This window comes from Hylaeus volcanicus, chromosome 8 (assembly GCF_026283585.1).
Source record: "Hylaeus volcanicus isolate JK05 chromosome 8, UHH_iyHylVolc1.0_haploid, whole genome shotgun sequence".
Taxonomy (NCBI): domain Eukaryota; kingdom Metazoa; phylum Arthropoda; class Insecta; order Hymenoptera; family Colletidae; genus Hylaeus; species Hylaeus volcanicus.
The window spans coordinates 15,486,225-15,497,415 of NC_071983.1; the positions used below are offsets into that span (position 1 = coordinate 15,486,225).

Sequence of the window (11,191 nt, forward strand, 5' to 3'; positions counted from 1 at the left end):
TAAATTCATTAATCCGAATACCCTATATTTTTACGTAATTGGTCCTCTAACGGTATGTAAAAAGGTAGTAATCGTAAAGTAATAATATCTTCGTCAGTGTTGATTTTTTAACCGTGTATTTTATAATAAAGTACAAGTAAGAAAATCAATAATTTATTGAAAAATTTGTATGTATGAAATATTAAATTCGTATAAAATCCTGTATCCTTAATTTCTAAAACTCTATTATTTAAATAAACACGTACCTGGTTTATCCGACATGCGTTAAATTTGTACAGAACAGAGTATTTTCAGCATTCTGAAGGAATGTAAGGAATAAGCGAAACGATGTTATTAAATTTGAAAAGTAATGACAAATCGTATGTCAAAATTCAAATACCCATGTTCATTTCTGCTTTACATCTCGGGAATCTCAATTCAAATGTAGTATATTACAGGACATTTCATGTATGTAAAATAAGGAATTATTTTATAAAAATAGAACATGTACAGTCTTTTTGATCTCAAGTCTTCGATTAGCTATTATACAATCTCTGAAGGGTATATCAGTAGAAACGAAAGTCTCAAAGCTTCGTTTCGTGTTTAACCCTGTTTCTGAAGAACTGACTCGGTCGCAGCAGTCCTTGGGAATTATTTAGGTAAGAGTTTCCAGAAATTATAGTAGCTGCCGTAGAATCCGGATTAGAGTGTAAAAACTCAGTTTTGTTGTTTGTGTTATCTTCGAACGCGTATCGTTGCTGCTGTTGCTGTTGTTGTGTCCCACAATGATTATTATATCCGTAATTGTTTTTCATACGAAACTGCATTTCGGAATCCGTCTCATCTTCGTTATCCGCACTATCTACATCTCCTGAGTAAACATCGATATACATATACAAAATGTATAAAGTTTAAAGAATAATTTAGTTGAGTTCTAATAATAATAAAAATCTGAAGATGCCTACCGTCGGAACTATTGGTAGAGGGTAAATAGAAACGCGAGGCTGTGACCTTATTGTTTCCTACGCGTCGCTCTCGTTCTCTGGCAGCACTATTTGGATGATTATACTTAAATTCACGAGGAAGCGTATAACTTCGAGGCAACGATACTTGACTACCTTCCATATCGCTAATTTCTCCGTCTACTTCTCCCTCGCCCTTAGAACTCTCTTCTCCTTCGTTTTGATTTGAACGTAATCTGCGATTTATTATTATTTAAATCATACAAATTCCTGACGTCAACGTACAGAATACGTGGAGTAGCCTGCGAGTGTATTAGACTTTGATTTTCTATTACCTGTGATTAACGTGGGTGGATGGTGCCCAATGGGAATAATGATGAGGGAGGCATCGTGGCGCAAGTAAAATTTCCGGCGTATCCGCCCTTTCTCTCTGCGTCGTCCTCCAAGAATTCGAGGGATGAACGTTTGGATAATAAGAAGAAGATGGTGGCGGAGGTAAGAGACAATGCATTTTTACTGGTGGCCACGAGGATAACGTTACTCCTCCATTTTGATCGAGTACAGATGGAGAAGACGCGAATAAAGGAGAACTAGGAGAAGTGTGCAACTTCATGTTAGGCGGTGGTTGTTGATTTGACGCAGGCGACGACGAAAATGACGACGCTGATGCCGAGGGTGGAGGGAATAATTTTCCTTCTTTAATCTCTTCTTGTATAGCCTGTAATTCTCTTAGTTGCTGTTGTTTTTTTTCTTGAAGTTTCTCTCTTATCAGATTAACGCTTAGGGAACTACCAGTTCCAGCATCTCCTGTCTTTTGTTCGTTCGGATGATCATTCTACCTCGAATAACGAATTGTTTAGCGTAAGTCAAAGGAAGAATGTTTGAATTTAAATATATGGAATAATAATTAGTAAGATATTTTGCTACCTGTATCGCACTAGACGTTAGGGATTTCTTCCAAAATGGTATTAATTGACGTGAACTACTGTTCATGCCAAGCCACTGTTTCGAGTCTCCTACCGCGTTCATAGAAGCTGCTACTGCTCCTGTTTGAGATTGCGGTGGCGGAGGAGGTACAAACGTAGTTGGCTTTTTCTTTTTTCGATTTGGATTTACTACCGTTGGATTTGCGAAACGACAATTAAACACCCCTGGTATTCCACCGTTGCTCAATTTCACTCTTCTCATTCCTACGCTTATGTTTACTTTTTTGTTTTCTGTATATTCTATTTGTTTCTCCTCCAGATTGTCCTACAAACATTTTTTTTTAAAACCATGTAGTTCCTCATCTTTCTGGGAGAACTGTTACGTTAGTTTCGTTTACATGTTTCACGATTTTTAATTATGTACCTGATTTGGTAACGTCGTGAGATTCGAAGCTGTCATTCTGCCACCGGCTTCGTACCTCAATCTTCTTACATGAAAAAACCTAGAAATAAAAACGTAGAAGTTGAGTCGAGAAAGAAGTTTCCTAGATCAAACGAATAAAATTGTATAATTTTATAGTTACCTGTAATAAAGGCCCATGAAAAACATACCACCAAAAAATAAAGCTAAGAGTGTGAGTACTAGAGTTACAGGGTTCGGATGATGTTGATGTGGAAGAAGATCGCTTCTATTAACACCTACTATCCATACACCGATGAGCAAACTGTTTTCCAAAAACATTACCGTGTAAAAAATTACCTATACAGACAGATTAAGATTATTCGCAAGGCTACCAATACTCGAAAAGTGTGTATTCGAAACTTACCATTTTTTGACGATGATTCGTTTCATGTAAATTTACATATGCAAATATGTAAACAAATGCAAGAAGCGAAGCCAGAAACGTTTTTCTTAACACAGGCAAATGTTCACCGCCGTGAAAAAGACCATCAGGAGTGAGTAATAACCACATCAACATCGACAACCAATGAAGAGCCATTACGATTAACAGCCATTGTCCACCATAGAGCGAAGCATAAGCTACCAATACTCCTACTCTAGCGCTTACAGTCCCTAGCCGCCACGCTAGTTGTGCCAGCACACCTAGCCATGTCAACACCAAACGTTCTAAGTTACGCAGACGTGCTGCACCTTTGCTAAAACTAGCTACTGCCCAACACACGCTCCACAGAGAGAGTCCAGCGGATACCGCGGTTAGCTTTGCTAATTTGTCGCCCTCTCTGTTTTCGTTTTCCTTTTCTTTCCCAACATCTGCGCTTGACTCGTTGCTAACTCCGATCGATAATAGATATAATTGCAAGAGTAACATCGGAGCAGCTTCGCAGAATGCATGAATAAGACGTAATACACAAAGTTCTCTCACCTAATAACATGTAACGACGTAAGTGTCGCGAATAAAAATTTAGAGAACTTCTATAGCAACATTTGTACTTACCTCGTGTTTAACATAAGTTAAATTAACTGGAATAAATAATTTAAAGTATCTCCATAATACGCCGACTTGAGTCGAATGCAGTAATAAAACGCACCATATCGCCCAATTTCCATTTTCCTTTTTCTCGTCGATATTACAATCTGTAATATTTTTACCGGTTAGTCTTCCTCTAGCACCCCATAAATACCATCGTACACTAATGATCTAGAATTAAAAAAAAAAAGAACGTACACAAATTAAATATATATCGAATCGAATTAAAGTTTTTATTAAATACTAACCTGAGAGATAATTAACGATGTCGCTATAAGAACAATACTCAAAGGAAAAAGAATCGGAGGAGCTACAGAATGATGCGCGAGCGCGTATACCATTGCAAAATCAAAGACAACGTCGCAGAAGTACGACGCTAGAGAAATTATGTTAAACAATACATCGCACAATGGTAAAAATTCGTGCTGATGCTGTGTCTGCAGATGCTGGGCCATAATGGGCTTTTGTTATCCATTTGGATTATCCAGCACCTTTTCCTTCTGTCAACCTATGCCACACATTCCACGATGTAAAAGTTTTTCTGTAAAATTGAAAAGAACAAAAAATGATCAAACTGTTTTCATTAATTTCATAGTGAATTATTCGAATCGAAGTTTTAACAGTCTTATATGCTCAAAACGGTAAGAAAATAAAAATGTATTATTATAACGAAAAGGTTTTATTATTACATAGATAAAATATCAATTGCATTTAATTAAAAAACGTTGAACGGTGACATTTTGCGAACTAAATATTTTTTGTCGTACTTTTATTACAAAATTACTATTTATTTTTTCCAACAATAATTATTAAGTTTCTCGTGAAGTTAGCATTTAATTAACAGGTGGTTGCGATCGATAGATATGAATTCAAATCAACCGATTCTTATACGCGTCTCCGCGTGACATTGGTTATCATTATTCTTTCTCGATATATGATAAATGACAACAACGAGAAATACAAAGGTGAGATTACGATAAAGCGAACACCATAACGTTTTTTACCATAAGTGAAATTGACCAGGAATTCTAAAATAGAAATCTGTATAAAAATGGGAATAGGTTGTCAGTTGAAATGTGTCAGTATTTTAACGAGAAGTAGAGAAAAAGAAAAATCGTGATAGTTGAAACAGAGAGAGAAAAGATAATAGAATCATAGAAGCGTAATGAGAGAAAAAAAAGGTGTTGCGAAGCGTAGGAGGAAACGAATTTGCTTACCACATTCCTCGGATGTCACTAAATGAGTAATCACAAAAGTAACATTCTCATCTAGATGTTGCCCCGCGGGAGCCTGGACCAACGTTGGAATGCAAGGAATTTATCCGTATACTCCGCGAACGCTTTCGAAAATAGAACTTTTTTTCACCGGTTCACCGTTCCTTTGATTCCATTTGAGTCGTGTCGATATATATTTTTCACGAATTCACGTTCGAAGAAAGTGGCTCGTTTAATTTCAAAGATGCTCTGTCGTAAACCGTAAGATACCTGTTGTGTTGATTCAGAGAACAACTATTTGTACTATACCAAACCAACACTATATAACATTGCACTTATCGTTACTCCACTAACTCTAAAACGTAAGACTGTCGACCAAGTAGCCAAGGAATTCCGAACAGTGGTTCTCAATCATATCTATGTATATAAAAAACGATTAATCAATCATGCGCATTCTTCGTCAGTGGTGCTCAGGAAGCAGAGGTTGTAGGATTTATTCGTGCATGGTACATGAATGCTGAACGTAAAAGTAAAAGAAAAAAAAGAGCCTATCCAGCAATCTACATTCAAAATTATAATGTTAAAAGCAAGACAATTCGAAACGATGTTACTTTACTTACTTCTGAAACTAAGTGAACGTAAATTATAGGAGTAATTTTTAAAATCTCCCGCAAAGAAGATTAAACGGAAATGTTGCGTGCGTGTATTCGAAAATATTAACGCTAATGTTAACATTAATTTATTGTCATTACCTGTACCTTCAGTAACGTCATGACATTCTAGGAGTATTATTGTTAACACGATTACGGTTGATAATAATTGTTTAATATAAATGTTAGTAAATTGCACAAGCGTCCTACTTTGGTCAAATTCGTTATTATACGATTTAATCAAAAATATTATATTTTACGTGTTATGAATGGCGAAATGTACTTTATATAGCCCTCTGTGTCTTCTTAAATAAATTCACACGATATTATTTTGCGATACTTTTTGTTTATAACAAATCGAATGAAAAATATATTCTTTCAAATTTGCCAGTTTAATACTAATTTTCTTTTTTATAGACAAATACGTACGTACGATGAGATATGTTGAACATTAAAGTATATCGATGATACTATAATATAATACTAATAAAAAATGGTATAACGACACTAAAATTCATCGATCGTTATGATTATATTAATAAATAATACTTATTATATACTCGATTACGATAGATGACAATCTTTCGCCTGTTGATTAAAAAAGATGAATTACATTATTTTATTTTGCTTCAAATATCATATACAAACATCCGAATGCATAGCGAACTAAAAATGATTTCAGCTCTTAAAATTTTACCAGACTTAAGAACAGTTACAAACGTCACCTTTTATTAATAAATAATTGACTTCGAGAATTGCAATTTCTATGATAATTATTAAGTAAGAAAGATAGAAATGGTATTCTTAAATCTAGCAAAATTTTAAAGTTGAAAGAATATGCGTGTGCTACGGTGCAATCTTCCGTTACAAAAATGTGATCGTGATCACATATTTTACAAGTGTACATCAACGTCGAAATAATGAGATTAAAGTATTCTTTGCACATATCTTAATTTACAGTACAAATGAACTGTTTATAGGACAGGTCTTGTATACTACAAAGCTATTTGGTTAAAACTAATACAAAAGACATTCATACGTTAATGAAATGCCAATCTGTAAAATCAGTCTTACAGTTTAGAAATTACATCTGTTTCCCATGCTCGTGATACGATGGGAGCAGGAATACATTTAAGTACATTCAAGTAAAAACAGAGAGCAACGGTAATGTACAGTGACAAAATCGACGAATACCGTCGATACAGACACCTGAATACTTATTACGTGAATATCTGGCAGTTCGTTAAAAACGACGATACCTGTTTCGTTCGTGTACATAAAACAATACATTAAAGCGAAATAACTTAACGTGCTTTCGTTTCCCGATACTCGATAAACTTTAACAACTCACGCCTGAGTTTGAGTTTGTTGGAAACACTCGCAGAAGAGGGCAAATCCCACCGTATTATTATTTAAACGGTAAAATCTTCGAAAATCTCGTTAATAAATACTTTCCGTGTCGAAATATTTATCGCTCGCGTTAAGTGCGGAATCGCGCAATCTTAGCAGTGTTAAAAATCATTCCGCGTTTATCCACTTCGTATGTGGAGTATATCGATTAAGTATTTCGTACAATAAATAATATCGATTTTTTTTAAAGCAACGCGAGATGCGAGAGAAGACGTAAATGTAAAAATCAGAATCCCTGATCGACTACCGCTCCCTTGCTTAAGAATTTAACGATCAGTTCAATTTAAATAGAAGACAAAAATCGGAATGTTCTATTTTTTAGAACGAGCCATACGTACATAAAAGAAATCCCTCCCCTTTTCGTCGGTTCAATCCGACATCGACAGTCGATGCGATCTTTCGACGCTTGTCCGATTCGTATCTCGCGGCTTGAATGTCTCAGGAACAACTCGTCAAGTTTGAGAAACTCGAAAGCAAATTGTCTTTGTCAAGAGTATCTCGAACTTGACAGATACCCCGAAATCTCCGTTAGACATGTAACGAGAAGAACAATTTAATCCACTCGGCCGTAAGACGGTACTATGTCTTTTTCTATCCAAACGTCGCAATTCGGATAGTCATGTTCAGGAAGCGTATCTTGTCCAACTACGAGAACTCGTTTCACACCATTGGTATCCGCCTGAGTTACTACGCCGTGCCAAACAAAGTGGTTAAAGAGTTTCTGCATCGCGTTGACATGCCTTGTTTCCGCGGTCGTACGCGCAGCGAACGATCCAAGTATCGCCGCAGCATCGCTGTCCGGGTCGGCGATTTGACCTCGCGGTTGTGTCGCTACGTAAAATGGAATGTTTGTTTTCATTCGAGCAACCGTCAGCAATGGGCATATTACGCGAATGTCCGAAATCATGCTCAGCAAACCCTTCAATGTTGCATTGTAACGTCTGAAAGTGAAAAAAAAAGGAAACAAAGATACGATTAATCTCGAGTTAATACCGTTTAAAATATCAAATTACAATAGATATTAGACAAACCTGAGAGCTATGTCGGCTAAACCAGTGGTTCCCAGCAAGGACTCCCGTACAATCTTCTCGACTTGCGTGGAATTGAGGGTGGTGTTCGAATTGAGGTATTTAAGCGGAGCTCCAGCGTGAGCTGTACTGCCCATCATGATCTTGGTTGAAAATTCATCCCTTGCCCAAATCTTACCAACCGGTTCTTGAAGAATAGCACGGTCAAGGACGAGCCACTCGTGTCTCCTATCTTTCGATGTTGCTTCCCTGGTCTCGGGTAGTCCAACGTTTCCCAAATGCCAAGTCTCCGGAATAGAGTCCATTAATTCCTCGGCGCTTTTACTTCTCAAACAGGCAGCGTCCGTGCACCTTACAGAGTTCAGGAACTGTTCGTTAAGCTTCTCCGAAAACTCTAGTTCTCTGCCAGGAAATATCGCGCTTCCACTGGATATCCAAACTTTCGAAAATAAATCCTTTGCTCGGCGAGTGCCAACTAGCGTTGTAACAAGGGTTCCCCCTGCTCGGTGACCCCACACGGTTACGGATGTCTTGTTACCACCGAAATGTTCGATATTGAGTTGAACCCATTGGAGTGCTGCTATAATGTCGGAGAGTCCGTAATTTCCAGATGTCGGGGGATGCGTTGTTCGCGAAAGTGGTTCCGCAGCTAAGAAACCAAAGACTCCTAATCTGAAATGTGAAAAGAGATAACGATAATGTTTCAATTGGAAATGATAACCCATTCAACAAACATTTCATCCTTACCGGAAGTTTGGTCTAACGAAAACCATCTCGCGAACACGCGCCAGCTTCGCAGATGGCTGCATTACACCGGGCGAGCCGCTGGTAAGGGTCTCTGCACCGATCATAACGACTACCGGCAAAGGCGAAGAATCGTATCTGATTTCAGGCGTAAAAACATCTAAGTATAAACAATTCTCGGTTCCAATAACACCGCCGGAAGCATCTCGCTGCAAACAGACATCCGAAGAATTATGTGCCAAGAAAGTATTCGTCCAACAGTGTTCGATTCTTCGTAATGGTTCCGCAGGTTGCCAACGACGATTTTCCAGCGGTGGAATCGCATATGGGATCCCGCGAAATGCAAATGCACCGTCCTCCGATATCCCTTGCACTGAACCGCAAGAAGCAACAGTTTCGACGTAGTTTCCATCCTTCACTAATTGCGTAGAAGACTTTCTCGGGCCGACAGAAGCAACGCAGATGATGATGATGACGGATATCACGATACACAGCGTCGCTACTATTGGAAGATAAATTGTTCTTATTCGATTATTCTATTCTCTATGTATATTTAAAATTTAATATTAGATGATAAAGAAAATTAACCACTGCGTACCTAACACGAACAAATTCATCCTTGCAGCGGATATGCAAGCAACGAGAAAGTGTTGCTTCGGAGATTCGATACCATCGGGAGCATCTCCGTCGAGACGAACAGTTTCCATACCGTCTTCGTTGGCAATGGGATTTTTCTCACCTACACCATCGTCGAGTGTTTCCACGCTAGCCAATCCGGCGGCACCGGTTGTTCCCAATTCCACTTCGCCTTCCTAAAATGGATTATTTTTCCAATTAAATTCAATGTAAGATAAGATAGGAATTATTTTTTTTTTGTACGGTGGATTATCAAGTATATATTTCTGTTACGGCGTTCTATGCGTTAAAACAAGAAAAAGTAACATCCGGAACGATAAGAGCATACTACGAGGAAAGATTGAGCGTGCTCGAGTGTTCTAAATTGAGTGTTAAGGGTTTCTGTAGGGTTTCGCTTGGTAAAACGCAACCGTACCGGCGAGCTATTGATCTCTATATTTTTCATAAATCTCAACGCTTAAGCCTCGTATGTAATATCGAGAGAACTTTTAAGAATTCCTACAAAATATATACGTATAACATAAGAGAAACTTAAAGGGCTTTCATAAACAATGCAAAGAACAACCTTCTTCTTTCGAGGGAAAACAGAGACTAAGGGTAACTTTATGGCGTCGAGAATTCCCTTTCGTGCTTCTTTCTCCTTTGCGTCCTTGCTCGGCGTGTTTGTCTTTTCCGAGGAAATATTTTGCTCGTTTTCTTTAGCATTTTTCTCGGTCACTTCACCATCACTCGATTCAACGGGTTTACTTTCATCGTCCTAAAAATAATAATGATAATAATAATAAAAAGGAAAACTGTAATACCTGCATTGCACACCTACGCGTGCACGTTACAATATCATCATTAAAGAAAGGATATACGATGTATACAGGTCGGATCTTTGTACGATATTCAATAGAATCGATCGTACATTTATTTCTAACAAATATTGTTATCGATATTCAAAGGGATTCTTGTCATTATTTAAAAACGCGTGATCGATAATGCCAGGTGTACTGTTCAGCTGACGTCATCCATTGGTTTAATGTTGGAAAAAAAAATCGTTACGGGGCTATGGTCACCCCTCGTGAACACGCTATGGTACTCCAGGAACTTGTGCTCTTTGAGTGGAGTCGCCTCGTCGTAAACAGATGTTAATCAACCAAAAGGAAACAGCGTATTTGAAACACTCTCGTTCATTCGCATCCGTTCAAATTAAATATTTAAACTCGGGCCATCGTATTTCATTAAGATTAAGCTCGGTGCACTGTCTCCGACAAAGATTGCGTGACAAATAACACGTGCGACGACCAACATTTCTTTTTTACGTACTCCTATATTTCGTGTGTTACGCGTATTCCCGATGTACAGCTCATACCAATTTTAAGGGACACGCTATTATACTCGCGACACGCAACACGGAACGAGTAACATTCAAACCAATGTTTGAGCCACCCTCCAGCCGCGACAATGTAATTTTCGTCGATTTCTGTCGGGCATATTATTACTTGGCGCGTTTCCGCCAAGTTATTATCTTATCTTTGCATTATTTCTATTTCCAACCCTATATCCTTTCCTAAACATTTCTTTGTAGAATACTAATTACACTGTCCAACACGATTTTTTTCCGCGATATCCACTAGGTGATTCTTATAGGGTTCCTCGTCCTAAATACAAATTTGAAAGTGAAATTGCTCCATCACCCTTAGTTTTCGACAAATACGAGATTTTGTAAAAACGGTCGATTTTTAGAGAAAACGTAGTACTACTTGAAAACTACGAACGCTAGAAAGTTCTATTTAGTCTTAAAAGATAGAGGAGTGTTTTCTGAATATGAAGACATATTCCTTTAGAATTATCTGCACCTTTGACTGCCTGTAAATGAACACCGAATTTCAAAAAGGTGATGATGCGTGAATTTTTCACGAAATAATTTTGTATTTTAATGAAAAGTTATTCACCTAGGTCGAATTTACATTACGTTATCGGATTCTGCAAACATTTCTGAAGAGAAAACCACTCGCGGCAAATGTTGGAACGGTTTCTAATACATACGGTTCGACAAAATGTCAACTCGGAACGCATGAACGATGTTTTGCCACTGCACAGCCATTGCTCGCTATGTTTCGGTCAGTCAGGGCCGTCGCTACGGGATTCGCCTAATCGGTGCCAC

At 37.9% G+C, this 11,191-nt stretch overlaps 2 protein-coding genes across 5 annotated transcripts in view; both read right to left on the bottom strand.

Moving 5' to 3' along the window:
- Positions 1–364: 364 nt before the first annotated feature.
- On the bottom strand, positions 365–4,714 carry LOC128880805 (uncharacterized). Its single transcript, XM_054131263.1, has 10 exons — positions 4,575–4,714; positions 3,606–3,898; positions 3,325–3,528; positions 2,695–3,252; positions 2,452–2,627; positions 2,292–2,370; positions 1,869–2,192; positions 1,277–1,776; positions 945–1,177; positions 365–850 (listed from the first exon to the last, which is right to left on the bottom strand). The coding sequence occupies exons 2-10, from the start codon at positions 3,810–3,812 to the stop codon at positions 564–566; spliced, it is 2,568 nt and encodes an 855-aa protein (XP_053987238.1). The 5' UTR covers positions 3,813–3,898; positions 4,575–4,714; the 3' UTR covers positions 365–563.
- Positions 4,575–11,191, bottom strand: part of LOC128880806 (neurotactin) — a 12,276-nt gene continuing 5,659 nt past the window's right edge. For 3 of the 4 annotated variants that reach the window (XM_054131265.1, XM_054131264.1, XM_054131266.1), the window contains 5 exons: positions 9,605–9,796; positions 9,002–9,215; positions 8,407–8,905; positions 7,663–8,331; positions 4,575–7,572 (listed from right to left, as the gene is read on the bottom strand). In XM_054131265.1, coding sequence (XP_053987240.1) covers positions 7,185–7,572; positions 7,663–8,331; positions 8,407–8,905; positions 9,002–9,215; positions 9,605–9,796 — 1,962 coding nt within the window. In that variant the 3' untranslated portion in view covers positions 4,575–7,184. The other variant, XM_054131267.1, reaches the window with a different exon arrangement.